The 18,676-nt window shown below is 48.4% G+C and overlaps 1 protein-coding gene across 4 annotated transcripts in view; it reads left to right on the top strand.

Moving 5' to 3' along the window:
* Positions 1–8,977, top strand: part of SLC5A9 (solute carrier family 5 member 9) — a 28,025-nt gene extending 19,048 nt beyond the window's left edge. For all 4 annotated transcript variants that reach the window (XM_047871249.1, XM_047871247.1, XM_047871250.1 and 1 more), the window contains 3 exons: positions 662–877; positions 4,090–4,249; positions 7,788–8,977. In XM_047871249.1, the coding sequence (XP_047727205.1) occupies positions 662–877; positions 4,090–4,249; positions 7,788–7,996 (585 nt within the window). In that variant the 3' untranslated portion in view covers positions 7,997–8,977. The remainder of the gene's footprint in view (positions 1–661; positions 878–4,089; positions 4,250–7,787) is intronic.
* The last annotated feature ends 9,699 nt before the right edge of the window (positions 8,978–18,676 follow it).

Raw genomic sequence — 18,676 nt, 5'->3', positions numbered from 1 at the left:
TCTCCCGGGGGAGTACCCAGCAATCTGTCTACTGTTTCCAGAAGTCGAATCTCCCTGCTGATAACCATGGCGCACAGCAGGGCTTGGTTGAATTCTGAGTGTTTTGCTCATCCCAGAATTCTTGAAATCAGGATCAGCATCTCATTTTTTAAAATACATATGGGAAACAGGTATAGGTTAGGTCAACTGGTGTTATAAACAAGACAGGTGAGGTGCTGGGGCTTTTCTTTTTAAAAAGCAAAACAGGAAGAGCTCTATTCTGATTTTTTAATTTATTATAACAGAAAATCAGGATGGGGGATCCTGGTTTTCCTTGCTTATTACAAAAACATATTCCATTCTAGTTGAATACTAAGCATCTATACAGAGTATCAATTTCTCTTATCATTGCACACACAAAAACTCCAAGCCAATAGGTTGAGTCACTGCTTTGATCGTTCTGGAATGGAGCCAGGATCCAAATCCTAGTGTGTCTGACTCTGGAGCCTGTGCCCTTCCCAGTGCACCACTCTGCCCGTCTTTGAGTTCAGACAAAGCCTCAGCATTAATGGGGAGCTCACTAAGGCGGACCTGCAAACACCCTAACAACCCAGTGGCTTTTAGCTTCCTAGGGCCTTGCAGCTGGACCTCACCCCTGCCTGTGTCTGCCCTCTCTCCACAGGGAGCCTTCTGGGGCCTCATGTTTGGCCTGGCAGTGGGGCTTCTGCGCATGATCCTGGAGTTCTCATACCCAGCCCCAGCCTGCGGGGAGGCGGACCGGAGGCCGGCTGTGCTGAAGGACTTCCACTACCTCTACTTTGCACTCCTGCTCTGTGGGCTCACTGCCATTGTCATCGTCACTGTCAGCCTCTGTACCACCCCCATCCCTGAGGAGAAGGCAAGTGGAGTGCTTGTCCTGGGGCCCCACGAAATGTTCTCCCTACCCCCAGTGTCTGAAATTCTACCACCAAGTTTTACTCCATTGGGTTGTCTCCTCTGCAGCCACACAGAGTCCTTGGGAGGAGGAGCTCATTGGGTTAGTTATTCCCATGTGAAAAGTAATTCATTCAATGGGAAATTTACTCAATGAGCACCTACTGTGTTGCGGGCTCTGTGCTAGGGTTACCAAGATGAATGGGGCCTGCCAGCAAGTGTCGGGGACAGGCACCAGCACACGCAGTTACTCTACCACGAGAGTGAAGAAGGACCAAGCTCAAAGGGAGGGGCCGAGGACAGGAGGGGCTGTCACCCCTGGGGGCTGCATCGGGTTCCCTGACAAGGTCACTTTGAGCTGGCCCTAGAAGAAAGAGTAGGGATTCATTGGCCAGTTGAGACACAGGTAAATGAGGGGAGTCCGCCAGAGCGAGTCCTCACCACTCCTGTGCTCACAGATTTGCCAGTCTTCAGACTTTGAAGGTGTCTTTTGAAACCTTTCTTCATTAGAGCAAAAGAGTATTGGCTCCGGCTGCCATGACACGAAACCACAATCTGGGGGGTGAAACAACAGAAATGTATGTCCTCACAGTTCTGGAGGTGAGAAGTCTGAGGTCAAGGTGTCTGTAGGGCTGTTTGCTCTGAGGTCCCTTGTCCTTGGCTTGCGGATGCCTGCCTTCTCCTCTCTGTCCTCATCCTCTCTTTCCTTGTGCCCGTCTGTGCCCTCGTCTCCCCTTCTTTTGTTTTTAAAGTTTATCATTTTGAGAAAGAGAGAGAGTGCACAAGCAGGGGTGGGGCAGAGAGAGAGAGAGGGAGAGACAGAGAATCCCAAGCAGACTCCCCACCATCAGCACAGAGTCCTATGTGGGGCTCGAACTCACAAACTGCAAGATCATGACCTGAGCTGAAACCAAGAGTGGGACAGTTAACTGAGCCACCCAGACACGCCCCCTAGTCTCCCCTTCTTATAGGGACACCAGTCATGTTGGATTAGGGCCACTCTATTGTCTTCATTTAACCTTAATTACCTCTTTAAAGGCCTTCTCTCCATGTATAGTCACATTCTGAAGTCCTGTGGGTTAGGACTTTAACATATAAATTTGAAGGAGGGACACAATTCAGCCCAAAAATAACAGAGTCCATGCCAGAAGTTAGTCCCTGAAACATTGGGTGGAAGTTATGAATAACACCTCTGACCTGTATGGTGCTTTAGAGTTTGCAAAACGACTTTATACCCTTGGTACCATTAATTCCTACTGAGGAGCCAAGAGAGACCAATTTCTCTGGTGGCTCACTCCAGAAATGGTCTCTCTTCACTGCCTGAATCTTCAACTTCTTCTCCATTGTCTGCTCTCTCAGCCCCACACTGAGATGTCTCACACTTGAAAATCCCCTCCCTTCCCTAATTACGGCTGCCTCCCCTGCCCCCCCCCCTCCTCACCAGGACACCGTACAGAGGGGTCTCCCCCCCAGCCTTACTTTCTACTTCTTGTATACGTCTCATCCAGTCTGGTGTCCCACCTTCCCACTGCAACTGCGCTCGCCAAGACCCCAATAACCTTCTTGTTGCAGAAAGTACTGGTCACATCCTCATCTTCATCCTCAGTGAGCTCTGAGAACCAGACACCGCTGACCACCCCCTGCCTCCTGAAGGGCTCTCTTCCGTTCACTTCCGTGACATATTCCTCTCCAGTATTGTCTTTCCACCCTCTGCTCTTCTGCCTTCTCTGTGGTCTTAAATGTCAAGGTTCCTTAGGAACCCAAATATGGCCTATAACCCTTCTCCCCACACTGTCTCTGAGTTATCTTATCTGTGTCCGTGGATTCAACCACCCTCTACGTGAAGACAAAACTCAATTCTCTGTCGCTAGCCAAAGATTCAAACCCCAAATCCAACTGCCTCCCATGCCATGAAGTGACACCGCCCACATACTGCTCAATGACACACGGTGTAAGTCTGAAGTAACATTTATGAAGATGTACTTACAAGGGAAGACGCAGCCCAGGCTCTCACGACCACGCAGAGGCATAGCTGGACGCCGGTAGGAAGGGCCCCAGAAGACGGCCTCTCACCCTGCACCGCTGTACATATTTGTAGGAATCTGGGGCGGGGCAGGGGATACCTGGGTCAATATGGAACCAGAGCTGCCTGGCTACAAAAAAAGGCTGTTTGGAAAGGAGGCCGTCCAGAGCTCAGTCACGGTTGGGTCCAACTGATATCAGCCAGAAGACTTGCTGTGCATTCTGCCGAGCCTCCAGAAAGGGAGGAGAGGTCAAGCCACCAGAGCTGTCCACGGGACACAGGTGTGCTTCTCCTCACCTGGACACCTCCACCCTGCGGAGGCGGGCTCTGCTGACAGTCTCTAAGCAGAGTCCTCCAGCTCACCCACCACCCATCTGATGGCCCACGGCAGGAACCCGAGAGCCATGTCTGTGGATTCCTCGCCCGGCTCAGTCACCAAGGTCTGTGGGTCTTCCTCCTCAACATCCCAAAGACTGCCCCCTCCTTCTATCCCAGAGGCTCTGTACATCTTGCTCTGCTTTTCCAGCAGCCTCCAGGCAGGATCCCTTTGATTCCCTCTGAGAGATCTTTTTTTTTTTTATGTTTATTTATTTTTGAGAGACAGAGCACGAGTGGGGGAGGGGCAGAGAGACAGGGAGACACAGAATCCCGAGCAGGCGCCAGGCTCTGAACTGTCAGCACAGAGCCAAATGCAGGGCTCGAACTCACGAACTGTGAGATCATGACCTGAGATGAGTCAGATGTTTGACCAACTGAGCTCTCCGGGCACCCCTCCAAGAGATCTTTCTAAATTCCACAACTTAGAGTCTCTTCCCTTTGTCTGAAGTCTGCAGTGACTCTCCATTGCCTACGAGTTTCTGTTTATGAGTATCAACTCCACAGCCTGATCTTGGAAGCCTTTTGCCATGTGGCACCTGCCTCCCTGTCCGGCTTCTTTCCTCCCAGTTTCCGAGCATGGAGCCTGGAACAGGTGCTCAGGGGTGCAGATTTTCAAAGACAGCATTCGGCTAGAGCAAGGCCTCCTGACTCGGCCCTGTGCCTGTTCCTCGAGCTCCTCACTGCTTTGCCGGCCTCCTTGAAGGGGGTTGTCTTTTCCCACAGTAAGACTGCCCCTCAAAAGTAACCGACTCAAGCGGTGTTTTCTTTCCCTCCAGCTCGCTCGCCTGACGTGGTGGACACGGAGCCATCCCCACTCTGAGTTGGAGAAGGAGGCCCCGGAGGGCACACCAGGGACCTCAGAGATGCCATCTGCGGCATGCCCTCCAGGAGGCGGAGAGACAGAGAACTCCAGCCAGGACCAAGACCAGCACAGAGGTAGGCTGGGGGGTCTTCTGGGGGGCACACACCGCAGAGCAGCAATGGGGACAGATGCCATGTCATGGATCCCCAAAGACCCACATTTGGGAGTCATAGGGGATGGGGTCTCTGAGGGATGCCAAAAAAGTTACCTTCCCTTCCCACATGGCTATTAAACTATTTGAGAAGACAAACAAGAAGGCAGATGAGAGCCAAAATATTGCCATTTATTGTTACTGATAAAGGACAGGTGGAAAGATTCATTTTATATCCTTGGGGAGGTGTGCTTCCTTCTACTGAAGGCCAGCATGAGGCAGAGGAGCCCGTCAGCCGCCTGCCCCTGTGAGCACTGCAATGCCGGGAGGGAGGAGGGAGAGACAGAGCCAAGCATGCCCTCTTTGCGCTTCCCAAACCTACCAACAGGAACGTCTTCACCTCCCCTGCGGAGAATGAGCCTCAGGTCAGAAAATCAAAGGGTATTACACTGAGTTCCCTCCAGATGGAAGGAAACACCAGGCATGTCAAAGTAACAGTGCCCCACCCATATTATTCATTTATACCCCATAGAGCTTAGCAATTCTGCCTCTAGTGGCACAGAAGCATGGCTGTCCCTCCCGGGACTAGAGCAGCTGTGTGTCTATACAGTTTTCCCCATCTTCATCAGGTCCCTCCAGACCAACCACCATTCCTATGGGCATCCTCCTTGAGCTGCTATGGGCCATATCAATTTTGCCCCCTGGAGGCTCTCAAAGGTGTTAGAACAGTACCTGAGTTAGGTTTACTCCAAGGCCTCACGGTATCTAAAGTGGAAAGCTGGCGTAAGACATAATGTAGCTGTTTTAGACAAAATGCAGCTATAGCTTTTCTAGAGTGTGATTAAATAACGCCGTTAAAACATTCTGATATAATGACATTGGAGAGACTTCCTAAATTATAAAATTCCTAAGGAAAAATTACAGTCATAAAAATTAGTTTGCAAGCAAAAGCCCCAAATCAAATTCTATTGCCCTCAGAAATTAATAATTTAATGAAATGTAAGTTCTAAATTTACTTCCCGCCTCAGTTAGAGGGAACCCCAGCACCTGGGTAGAGTTGGGGTGCCTTCGGCAATGGCCTTCTCCCTTTGGGTTTGGGGGTTCCTCCCAAGCCTCTGGTGTCCAAACTTTCAATAACTCAGGCTGAGAGCCTAGGTAAGATCATCAAAGCGCCAGCTGCTGGACCTGAACGGCTGGTGGCACCGTGCTGCTCAGGCCCCTCGCCTTCCCCATGCTCGGGGGTGGGGGGGCCTGTGCTCCCCCAAGACCTGAGAAAGTGCCCACCTTTCTCGAGGCCCTTCACCTTTGCTTAAGGCCCTGCCTAGAGAAACAGCCACATGCCTGGATCTAATGACATCGTAAGTTCCAGGACCCCACCAAGAGCTAAGACTCACATCTTCTTGCCCAAGCTGTGGCGATTAAAAGCCAGTGGTCCACGATAAAAGCTATCTGTAACGGAGAATGTAATTCTTTACAAACTTGCAAGGTCAAAACCCACAAGGGCTTACTTCAGAAAACGCCACTGAAGCTCAAAGTCCGATCAGGTGCCCCATTAGTTCCAGTGTGTTTTGCTCTGCAAAATGTAACCCCGGCCTCTTTCTCAGGCTTTGTGGTCCACGCACCAGGTGGGGTCTCAAAACTGTTTCTCTCCCAGTCATGGCAAGAAGCAAGCCTTGGCCCCTATAAAATGTATGGCACAGAGGAGGCACAGGCTCTTTTAGGTGAGGCAGGTAGTGAGAGAACAAAGAGGAAGAAGCTGGGAAGGAAGGGCATAGCCTGTGCCCTCCCGGCTGACCCCCAGCACTGCAGACTCATGTGGTGGTCGCACCTCCCCCCGGCTGGCCCCCATGCCACAGGGCAGAGCCCGGCCCTGGAGAAGCAGAGAGATGTCTGCTTCCTATTGGGGGCTGGCTCCCCAGAAAGACTAATGGGGAGCTTCCCGCTCCTTCCCATTAAAGGCAAACTCTGGGGGCGCCTAGGTGGCTCAGTTGGTTACGCGTCCGAATTCGGCTCAGGTCACAATCTCGCGGTTCGTGGGTTCGAGCCCCGCATCAGGCTCTGTGCTGACAGCTCAGAGCCTGGAGCCTGTTTCAGATTCTGTGTCTCCCTCTCTCTCTCTGACCCTCCCCTGTTTATGCTCTGTCTCTCTCTGTCTCAAAAATCAATAAACGTTAAAAAAAATTAAAAAAATAAAATAAAATAAAATAAAGGCGAACTCTGGACTCCCCCTCACAAAAGGCCCACAGGCAGGAAGCCTCATCTGTGCTGTCCTCAGGTTAAACAGCAAAACGGCAGTGTGATTTTGTGTCCTAGAAAAAGATCGATGCAAAAATTGTTAAGGACAGCAGAGTGGATCTGAAGGAAGTGTATACAGCCAGGTTGTGGGCACACTTAGATGTGCTGAGCACCTCGTAACAGGCGCTCTGGGCCTCAGAATCGGCACATGACTCCCTGTGTGTCATCTGCCCCTAAGGGGGGCCCTGAGAATCAGAAGAGAGTACTTGGAGGGGCTTGTAAAATGATAAAAGCTAGTAGAATTGAAATGCCACATGCCTGGCACTACTTAGTGCAGCTTGTCGCTGGATGACCTTAAGCAAGTCCCTTCCTTTCTCTGAGCCTTTCTCCTCCCCTCCTCCTCCTTTTCCTCCTTCTCCTCCTCCTCCTCCTCCGTACAAGGAGGGAGCCAGACCAGATGGCATCCGGAGTGTTCGTATCTCTGACACTCTGTAGTCACATTGAACTTACCAAGTACCAAGTGCCAAAGTCATTAAGACAGTAATGTGGGTTCCGTTCAACCTCAGTGAAAAGGTTTTCATATTTTATTTTAATATGCTATCCGCTAATGCAAAAAGGAAACCCCTTAAAAATACTTTATTACTTCTTTTCGAACGTAATAGAGTTCTTTTTAATGAACTCTGCTACCCTTTAACCTCAAAGCAACCCGGCCCTGGTGCTGGGGTCTGCATGGGCACAGTCTCACGTGCGGTGAGAACATTACAGTTTCCAGAGCCTCTCCCTGCTGCTCCAGCACGAGTCACTTTTTAAAACGCTACCAAATGTCCATTGTCATTCGATGCTCAAAACAACCCGGAGAAGAAGCAGGGTGTGCGGCAGGCCTATCCGAAAGGAAAAGAGCCTGCCGCTGGGAGACACGGAGGGGGGTTGCACGAGACCTCAGGCAGACCAGCCCGAGCGGCCCTGGCGCGGGAAGATCTCTCTCGCCCTCCTGGGACAGATCCTGCCCCGCCTGTCCTCGTGCTCTGAATGGGGATGAACCCCGTTATCCTCACCCCGTACCCCACCCTGAGGCACTGGGAGGCTCTGCTGGATGGCGGGGCTGTAGCCAGACGGGCTGTAGCCAGAGCTCTCTCCCAGTCCCAGCCGGGGAGCCCGGCCTGTTGGCTCGCAGGAGGGGCCCAGCGCCACCCGCCCCTCTTTCTTCCGTGTCTCACCAGCTCTCCCTCCCCCCACCCCCTTGTCATTTCCCTCCACCTGGCCTGTCCCCCGCTCCTGGTCCTCAGCCCGGCGCAGGCGCTGGGGCCGGCTGCTGTGGGACTGGTTCTGCGGGCTGGCCGGGCCCCCAGAGCAGGCGCTGAGCCCCGCGGAGACGGCCGCGCGCCAGCGGGAGCTGACCAGCATCGCCGAGGAACCGCTCTGGACACGCGTCTGCAACGTCAATGCCGTCCTGCTGCTGGCCGTCAACGTCTTCCTCTGGGGCTATTTCGCGTGACTTCGCAGACCCGCAGACCTCCAGCGGACACAGAGGAAACGGGGCCCAAGCCTGCGGCCTCAGAGACAGGCTTCCCTCACATCTTGCCGTGGAAACCGGCGACCACCGAGGAGGAGACACCAGACCCCCCCCCACACACACCCACCAAGTGGAGAAACAGAGGCCAGAGAGGGCTCTGGGTTTGCTCAGGGCCACACAGCAGGACTCGAACGAGCTCTTTTTCCATTACACTGCGTTACATCCCTACCTCAAAAACAGTTTCCACCCTCTTGGTGCGTCTATTCAGGAGTTTTTACTATGCATGTGTTTTAAGGTGTAAAAGAGTGGAGGATATAAGAAAAAGGGTAGCAAGAACTTTACAAAAGTCCAAGTGTATCTTTGCTCACCCATATCTCTTCCTTTCTCCCTGTCTCCTTCCCCTCCCTCTCCAGTACCCCACCCCCAGTCATCTGTTTCTAGCAGGCGCTACCCCAGAGGGCCTTTACTTCCCCTGACAGCCCCAAGGGAGTGAGGGACCAGGGTGGAGTGTAAGCATGGCCACAGACCGAGTTTTGGGCAGGGAGGTCTGGGGCAAAGGAATCTCCTTGGCACCACTCAAATTCTGCCCCTTCCCACTGTCACGTCCAAACACGTGCAGAGTCTCCACGGCCTTGAGGAATTTGGAGTCCAGCTGGAGAGACAGGACTTGTTGAAAAGAATAAGCCCTGAAGAGGGCTAGCATGGGTGGCCTGGGAGCCACGGCACCTGGGCCCCTGCCCCTCTCCTTCTGCCTGCCAGGCACCCACCTACCCTGGAAAACACCATGACCGGAAACTGGGTCACGATCCCACTCCTGCTCCCACGTCCTCTGGACCTGCCTCTGTGGCGGCACTGATGACGGTTCTGTGATGTTTATCTCCCCTAGGAGATTAAGTACTCCAAGGGGCGAGGACCAAGGGCCATGTCCCGAGTGACTTTGTACCCAGAAAGTAACAGCATTCAATAAATGGTAGGCTTTGCGTGGTGGCTGGCTGGGTTGTGACTGGGGGAGCAGGCTGGAGGGGGAGCCTCCTTCAGCTGGAGTGAACACACTGCGTCTCAGGTGTCTGGAAAGAGACCACAGCCCTGTCCCATTGCCAAGGATGCAGTGAGAAGGTCCCTTTCTCTCTCTCTCTCTGCGTCTAGGCTGTCCCTACTCTCGTCGGACCCTCTCCAGTGCTGTCTGTGATCATCACTCCATGCTAACCACTCACTATAACTGACCACAATTAAAATTCTAGTCCTTTGAGGCTTAAACGGCTGATTTTATGCACATCTCCTATTGCTGCCAAATTTGCTCCAAATTTCAGTGTCCTCTGACCCTTTGACTTTACCTGTGTCACCTCACCTGCCCCTGCTTTTCTCATTGTTCCCCACTGACTTTACAGGGAACTCAGCTTTCCCCCTTGATTTTCCCCAAAACCATTCCCGCGAAGGATTTGTGTGCAACCGATTATACTGAAGGCTTGGGGAGGGGAAGAATCCTAAACCACAGAAGCACAATTGGAAATTCAATATTGAACATGCCTCTTTTCCAGAGCTCCTCAGCAGCCTGCTATGAGGGTTCCCCACAGATCTCCCAGGCTCTAACCTGCTGTCTGCACTGCGGTGCTCACTCCCTCCTCACTGCACACTCTCCCCATCCTGCAGGCCTTCTCCTCAGTGTCCCCTCTCTTTGTTTTGTCGAGCCTGTCTGGATCCACACCTCTGTCCTCCAGCCCAGGGGTGCATGAGCACGCTGTCAAACATAGTAGGGCTGCAGGAAGGGTAGCCACTCTCCTTCTCTACTCTCTTCGCCCGGTTAGTTCCTATTTGTTCTTCACATCAGCATAAAAGTCATGCACATCCTCAGGGAAACCGTATTGTCTCGGTGGTGACCTTACCATGGCCACCTGCCTTCTGGAGCAGGTAAGTCCCCAGCACCCAGCATACAGTCTCATGGTCCCCTTTGACCTTCGAAGACAGTGTCAGAGTGACATCTGTGTAACGATTTCATTAATATTCATCTCATCCCTAGATTGTAAGCTCCCCCACCAAATCACCATCAAATACAGAGGTACCGGCACATGGTGGATGCTAAAAAGAATGTGTTGTATGAATAAGTGAAAAAAATAAATTAATGAATGAGTGAAAGAGTATCCATAGCAGAGGAAACCAAATATTCAAAACACAGAAGTGGGGGAAAAGCATGACACAATCAGGAAACAAAAAAGCAGCTTAAAATGTCTGGATTGGGGGCGCCTGGGTGACTCACTCAGTTGAGTGTCTTACTCTTGATTTCGTCTCTGGTCGTGATCCCAGGGTTGTGGAATCCACCCCTGTGTCGGGCTCCATGTTGAGTGTGGAGCCAGCTTAAAATGCTCTCCCTCTGCCCCTCTCCACTGCTTGCACGCTGTCTCTAAAATAATAAAAAAAATTAAATAAAATATAAAATAAAATGTCCGGATTGTCAAGGCCATCGCTAGGCCACCTGCCTTCTTGGGCAAGTGAGCAAAAGTGCCCCTCCACCTTGGTGTTATGTGACCCCCTCATAGGGCACCCAGGCTGCATTCTCACTGCTACAGCCCCTTTGTCCAGATGCTCCACCTGCACACCCAGGAGTGTCAGCCCTGCCGCGCTGGTTGGCATTGAGGGAGATGAGCGGGGGCCAGCTCATGCTAAACCTGGAACTTCATTATTTCTTTCCCAGATCACTGCGCCAGACTCTGTGTTCAAGCTCTCCTCTTCTGGTTCACCCTGCACACTATAGCAAGAAGGGTCTTTGTAAAATGTGAATCTCGTGTTGCCTGCCCCTGTAAGATTCTCTACCGTGCTTCCCAACCTAGCAGGAGGCCCTACAAAAACTGCTAGAAATACCCCCAGGGTTCAGTCTTTGGGCCCCGTTCTCTACCGCAGCCAAAGATAGGCTGTACTGTACAGCAGCTAAGAGCAGGGACTTGGAAGCCTGACTTTCTGGAAACTTCTAGCTCTGCCCCTTGCTGACTACATGATCCTGGGAAATTTGCTTAACACCTCCGTCTCCTTTCTACAAACTGGAGATGCTAATTGCAGCCACTGCATAGAGTTGCTGAGGGGATTGAGTGAGGTAATTAACATAAAGTATTTTAAACAGTGCCTGGCACATAAAGTCATAATTAAACTCCATAAACGTTAGCTACTATTACTAGTAATAGTAGCACCGTGGTGGGCGCACAGGAGACACGGACACTACATGTCCTGTTATTTCAGAGCTGGCACAGCGTGCGGTCAGAGCAAAGAGGGGAGCAATGAATTTTTCTTGAGGAGTCAGGCAAGGACCTAACAGTCAAGTTCATATTGGAGCTGGACTTTGGAGGATGAGTAGGAGTTTTCTAGGATGAGTCACACAAGGTGGAGGGACAGCATGTGCAAAGGTGGTGAGGTGCATATGTGCATGGTAAGTTCCCATAACATAGGGATAGTATTTACTCATTTGCCTATTTAATCTTCCCTTGTAAATCACGTTTTGTTTCAGCCTCTCACCTCTAAGGCGGAGCTCTGGTGTTTACTGACCAGAGACAGGAGAGAAATCTGCATCCGACCACCGAAGCAGAGGCTGCCAGTCCCACCCACGTCGCCCAGGCCTGCACCAGTGCTGCCTGCTGGGTGACTTCCTAAACAAAGCCCTGCGACTCTCTGCCGAGGGCTCTCTCTGGCTGCAGAAAAATGCTTAGCCACCTGCACAGAGCGGGCTGGAAGTGCGGGGGAGTTAAGAGCCTAAGAGCAAGGCTCAACCAATGACAGACAAGCGTTGGTCAAACAAGTCGGAGGCTTGTTGTGAACCATCTCCAGAGGTTCTCAGGGACTGGAGCCCTGGTGGCCTCCAGGCCCACAGCGTTAACCTGTCCATGAACACGTCCTAAATAGCCGCCTCCCCTTTCCTGATTCATTTCCTCCTGTTCCTGCCGGTGTTTCCTGGGATCGCCCAACCGATAAACTACTTGCACCTGCACTCATGTGCTGCTTCTGGGAAATCAAACTAAGAGAATTGCTTAAGACTCCAAAGTCCTTGTGCCTGAGCTTAGTTTTGCTACTACTTGCTTTGTGAACCACCCTCCCCACCCCTACCACTCGTCAGTTTCTTCAACAATAAACGGGAGGAGGGGGGTTGCAAAAATTCATAGTAGTTGAGATGAAATCTAGGAGCCTTCTAACACTGTGTGCCTATCGCAGCTCTGTCTCTGTGGGGCAGGCAGCGCGCGGTGCTGGTGGTGGGTGTACAGGGAGAGCAAGCCACATGCCTGCACACTGGAGCGGACACAGCACAAGGAGAAACACACTGAAAAGTCGTTTCTAGAGAATTGAAATGGATTTGCCACAAGCAATAACGACATTTAGAAGTTGCTTTGGACTGTGAAGGGGTGGTGTGTAAAAACAAATAGTGCTCTTAAAAATACCGCGAAGGAACGTTTTTAAAACTGAATCATAATTGAGCTTGGACCACAAAAGCACTCAATTTAATATGTGAGACTCGTAACTGTGTCTCTGGGCGTGAGAGTTCACATCAGTTAGAAGCCGCTGGAAGCTGCTGGCAGCCCAGGAAAAACAGTGTCAGTTTTCCATTAACCTAGAACTAGTGTCTCTCTCGACTTCCAGCCCTAAGTAAAATTGCTGTAATTTCTTCTTTTCTCCAGGGTGAGAAGTTGGGAGAACTTTAAAGGTTATATATAAATATAAATCCTACAGACTTAAATTGAGCTAGTAACAGTTTACTTTCATATTTCAAAATCAAATCTCAGCTTTAGCTTGGACTCACAAAGTACAAATGTCAGATTTTTTTGCTGTGGTCTTACATAAAATCTACAACTTTCACTTCAAGAGGAAAGAAAACCCCCACCATTTTACCTTATCCCCTGAATAGAATACAAAAGCCTTATCCATCTCTCAGAGTGGTTTTTATGTAAATTTTAGAATGGTGTCCCTTCAGAAAGGGAAGGAGTCTCAGGGGTCAGCAACCTCCTATGACCTCGGTCCTGGTCATACTTTCTCTGACCTGCCTCCCTGACAGGTAAGTCTCATCAGACTCTGCTTGTTTGCCTCCAGTGACGGGGAGCCGCCTACCTCTGAGCTGGCAGCCATCATTGGACCACAGTTCTTTCTCTTACTGCCTAAACTTCGCATCCCTGCATTTCCAACCATTTACAGAAACTGACCCAACAATGTGGAATGAATCATTTACTCCAAGTGAATAATTTACTCCAAAATTACATCCCCGCTACTTGTGATTTATTCTTAAAAGAATAATTCACAAAACTAGGAACTCCCTGTAGAAGACAAATTAATCTGGGAAGAGAAGTACATGAAGACTAACGAATCTGGCCAATTTCGACCACTCACAATTATTTTGTAAAGACGATTCCATATCAGTCATCTAATTTGGTTCTCGGGACCACTCTAGAATGTGGAATTATTTACAAATGAAGAGGAGAAGCATTACAATGAAGAGACAAACTCAGAGGAGAAGTGATGTGTCCAAGCCCCATCACTCATTAGCAGAGTTAGTCCCTGAGCCCAGAGATGGGGATCTGCCTTCAGGGGTCACCCCCCCAAGCTGCTTACATATGCATATATTTATACATATAAAGTGTTCTTTGTGGGTGGTGTGAGCTTCCAGGTACATGGAAGAGAAGTGCAAAGAATCGACAGTTGAAGCAGAGATCAATCTTATAAAAAAGGCAGGCAAGTACACTATTGCAGTATGTTGCATTGAAGACTGAAAGTAGAAGTGGGAGCAAAATACTTCGGGAAAATAAAGAAGCAACAGATTCCCTGGTAGAGTTGGGGAGGTACATTCACAGACATGACAATTTATTTTGGATTTTGAAGGGGGAGTAGAGATTTATGTGCAGAAAAATGGAATGTATTATATTCCAAGAAGCAGAAACAGCACAAAGCAAGACAAGTAGGTAACAGGGCATGGCGCGCTCGGGGATGTGAGGTGCGTGATGTGGCTGAAGCATCGGATGTGAAGATGTGTAAAGCACAACAGCTTGGAGGAACGGGTAGAGGAAATTCTAAGGCCATGGAATGCCACTATAGATTGAGCGCCATGATGTAACCAAAAATGGGATAGGGCCAGGGAGGGTGAGGAAGGGCAATGGATATATCCAAGGAGCATCTTATTGTTTATCTAGAAAGGTTGTTATGGCAACAGAAAGAGAATAAATGAGAGGGTCAGAGGCTGCTAAGGGGTGGCAGTTTGTGGGGCTGTTGCAGTGGCAGTTTGTGGGGCTGTTGCAGTGTCACTGAAAAGAAGTAAGAGTCCCCAGCTGATGAATGGATAAACATGTATAGGCACACAGTGGAATGCCATTTAACATAAAAAGGTATGAAATTTTGATATGTGCTGCAACGCGGATGGACCTTGAAAACATTATGCTTCATGGAATAAGCCAGACACACAGGATAAATGTGGTAGGATTCTGCTTATATGAGGTGCCTAGAATAGACAAATTTGCAGAGACACAAAGTAGAGTATTAGTTCCCAGGAGGTAAGGAGAGGAGGGAAGGAAAGAGTATTGTTTAATGGATATGGAGTTTCTGTTGGGAATGATGAAAAAGTTTTGGGTATAAATAGTGGTGATGGGTACACAGCATTGTGAATGATTTAATGGCACTGAACTGTATGGTTACAAATGGTCAAAATAATAGTTATATATATTTACACAATAACAAATAAAGATCGGTGGATGGATGGATATATGCTGAAGCAAATACAGTAAAATTATGAGTTCAGATTTGAGCATGTTGATATTGATGTCCTGTGAGATATCACATTGGAATTGCCCAAGAGTTATTTGTATCTGTGGGTCTGGAGCTTGGTGAAGAGATCAGGGCTGTAAAACATCCTTATACGTCTTGCTTGAGAAAAATACAACCTACCTCACAGAACTAGTATTAGATCTCTATTTTTGTGTTATGGGGGGGGGGGGAGGGTGCTTGATGCCCAGTGGCTAAGTAATTTTTGGATAGTGAATTACTTGAGACTTTATTTTGTGGGGGAAACTGGGAAAGGGACAGGGTGGAGCCCCTCTCTGTCCAGTGAGGCTTCTGGAACTGGTTTGGATCATGTATATTACAATAGAATTTGGAGGTGGGTGGGAGAGGCGAAGACAGGAAGGACGCGCCCCAACTTCTGGCAGTTCTGTAGGGGGGCAGCCTTCAACTGTCAGCCCTACAAGTGATTTGTCAGAGGTCCTACCCTTCAGGGGCAGCCCACATCCAGTGACTAATCTGTATAAAAGCATAGTCATTTCAGCCTAATGTGAGACAACTCTGGTGGGTCATTTTAGCTCAAGAGCCCCTCGGGCTTGGCCAAGGCTGCTATCAGGCCCATATCACATCTCAACTTCTCCCTACACCCAACCCTGTGTCCTTCCTTCCACTAGTGTGGATCCAGGGCACTCCCTTATAAACATCCTGCCCTCCAAATGCCAGGTTCAGAGTCTGATTTCAACCAGTGACAGGGGTCTGCATGACTAATCAAGCTCCTTTGACTTTACCTAGTCATGGTCCTTGCTATAAATCACCAACTCTGCTGACTCCATCTCTAAAGACAGACCCTAACCTCTGCCTTCACTACGTGTACTGTTGAGTAGCTAATGGCTGCTTTCTGTTTCACAAGGTAGAGTGTTAACAGGCTTCAGTTAACCCAGTTGGACAAGTAACAGAAAGACTATCATGTGTTCGGCAAATTATTCCATCCTAGCTTGCCCCAAACACCCCCATAGCAAAAGCCATTAAACCTGTGTTTTATTCTCTTTCTCCTGCAACCCTGAAGTGTTTGCTGACATTTGAAGTCTGGTAATAATTGTCCCCTGGCCACATTTCTGAATCTTCAGGCAAATTCATGGCTGTCCCATTTTCTGAGGCAGATGTTCTAACCTACCAATCCATTCTAAACAGCCTTGCTTCTGGATATAAAGGGAAAAGATGAAATAAACATCTTTAAACTACAGGGTCAAAAAAATTACACTAGAAAAAGTTCCCGAAGGAAACACTGGATGGTCACAAAAGACAGGTTTTAGTAATAAAAATAAATATGAGACTTCTATACATTGGTACGAATCAAAGGAACCAAGACTAGGGACAAAAGATTGATCATTCAAAGCCTTTTAGAGAGATTTAATTTTTTGTTTTGCTTCGGTTTGTTTCTTTGTATACTTTCTTCACAGTAAGTATTGAAGCCCAGTAATTTAAGCAAAGTGCATCTTGCATTGTACTCAAAGAAATCTCAGACCATATAGATTACTTAACAAGGATAGAGGTGCATAAAACCTTATGAATAGAAAGGACTTCTAATAGATTCATCCCTTAAAATTGTAGCTGCCTGATTAACAATAGCTAATATTTACTGAGCACTGTGTGCCAGCCACTGTGCTAAGTGTGTAGATGTATTATCTTGTTGAATCCTCCCAACCCACCTGAGACAGGTAAAGACCTCGGTGTGCAATGTGAATGACGCCTCCTACAGTTGTGCAACATGGCAGCCCTGGGGATAGGCGTTACTTTCTTTTTTTCAGAGAAAACGGAGGCAGTGAATGATTCAGCGTCTGGCCACCAACTCACACCATTGGTTCATGAAACTGACAGGACTCAACCAAGCTGACTTGACTAAGCCAGGGCTCTTACTACACTGTACTTCTTCCTCTGCGATAAGATGCAGGAGTTCACTGTGGCAGGATAGGTAGTGTAGTCTCCATTACCATGACTTCCTCCTCGTCCTAGCAGCTCTCTTTGCCTGTGCTACCTTTCTACACATCTCTGCCCACTCAAATCCCATGCATTCTTTAAGGCCAAGCTCAAATGTCTAAACTTTTCCCTGGACCCTTCCTTCCTTAGCAGAGTTAACCAGATTCTCCCTTTGTCTCCACAGTACTCTGGACCTAGATACTTTGTTTTTCCAAGATAGAATAGCTATAGCATTCAAGATGTTTAATAAATGCACCTCTAGTATTCCCAACATCGAGTTGGGGGCATGTCTCTTGCTCCTTGAGACAGGAAAGAAGCATTTCCTCCTGCCTCTTTACCTGCCCACCAGCCCCCATCTCCTTTTCTTTTCTTTTTTTCCTCCACTTCCTTCAGCCTCTAGAGTTCAGGACTGGATTTGTTTATCCTTATCATATTTTCCATGTTGAAGTGTAACCCACAAGGTTGTCTCTTTCTCTTTAGGACTCAAGGTTCCTCAAAAGCAGGGATGGAGTTTCATTCCTCTCTACATCCCCTTTCCTTGGCACCTAGAACAGGGCCCAGTACACAAGTGCTCAATAAAAATCAAAGGAAAGCCTGTGCCCTACTGACATTGTGTGCGGGATGTATATTTCTATATGTATTAGTTCAGGGACAGCAAAACACTTACCAAATATATAAATCCATAAGACATTATTCATAATGTTAAGTTCAGGGGCACCTGGGTGGCTCAGTGGGTTGAGCGTCTGACTCTTGATTTTGGCTCAGGTCATGATCCCAGGGTCATGAGATCAAGCCTTGTGTCAAGCTCTGTGCTGAGTGTTGACCCTGCCTGAGATTCTCTCTGTCTCTCCCTCTGACCCTCTTCCCTGCTCATACACGTGCTCTCTCTCTCTCTCTCTCTCTCTAAAAAAAAAAAGAAAAAAAGAAAAAAAAGGAATGTTAAGTTTAAAAGTTACTAATAAAAATTTAGTCCATTTCAAAATGGCTGCACAGAATATTCAAAACCCTATATTTTAGTTCTTTCATGTGCTGTGATTGAAGAAAGATTTCCATTTTAGACAGAAACCACCATGAGCTTAAACAAAACATACCATGTGTGTCCTGGGGTAATGATAGGTCTTGCATTACGGGTTGTGCATTATTATGGTTAAAGATATGTATTCTAACCAGTCCTGGGTGGAGGTGTATGATATACTAAATTATCATATACTCATGCAGTCTAAATGCACGCACACTTCTCTCCATGTGAAAATTTATGTGACACTAGGACATTAGGCCAAAGTAATTGTACCCTTCAATGTTTACCTGAATTTGGAGAGACAGACTAACATTTACACTGACAGTTAAACTCTTTGGACACATCAAGTTCATCCATCTAGGTGGAACTAGATGTGAACAAAAACTCTTAATAGTCAAAGCCAGTGACATAACATCAATACTTAAAAGGTCGCTGACGGGACATTTTCATTCTTGTTTTATACAATCATTTCAAATTGGTAACCTGGTCCCCAAGCCTACTCTGCAACACAAATGGAAAATTTGAAGCGGAAAAAAAAAATCTGAAAACAATGAGACGTGCCAGTTGCCAGCAAGAGAGGGAGAAGCACCTCAGTAACACAAAAACTAAAACTAAAACAAAACAAAGAGCCATATTTGTGTGGAGGCAGTCACTGTGGGCTCAAAGGCTCTCCTCCACCTCAACAGCCCTACCTTTGTACTGGTGGATACGGTAACTAGTGTTCAGCTTGGGGGGCCAGAATCATCAAGAATGCATTCAAATATATTCAGTGTCCTCTATTTCAAAGAAGTTAGGAGATATGTGATAAATTTAGGTGTTCCAGTCAATAATTAAAAGAACAAACATTTTAATGGAAGTATAACAGAACTATTTGAAAAATTCAAATATTCAGAACTCATTAGGGCTTGAGTAGTGTAGGTATTACTACTTGGGGA

Source organism: Prionailurus viverrinus, chromosome C1 (assembly GCF_022837055.1).
Source record: "Prionailurus viverrinus isolate Anna chromosome C1, UM_Priviv_1.0, whole genome shotgun sequence".
NCBI classification, from domain to species: Eukaryota; Metazoa; Chordata; class Mammalia; order Carnivora; family Felidae; genus Prionailurus; species Prionailurus viverrinus.
The sequence above is the reverse complement of the archived record's forward strand: the minus strand, read 5'-3'. Positions and strand labels throughout refer to the sequence as shown.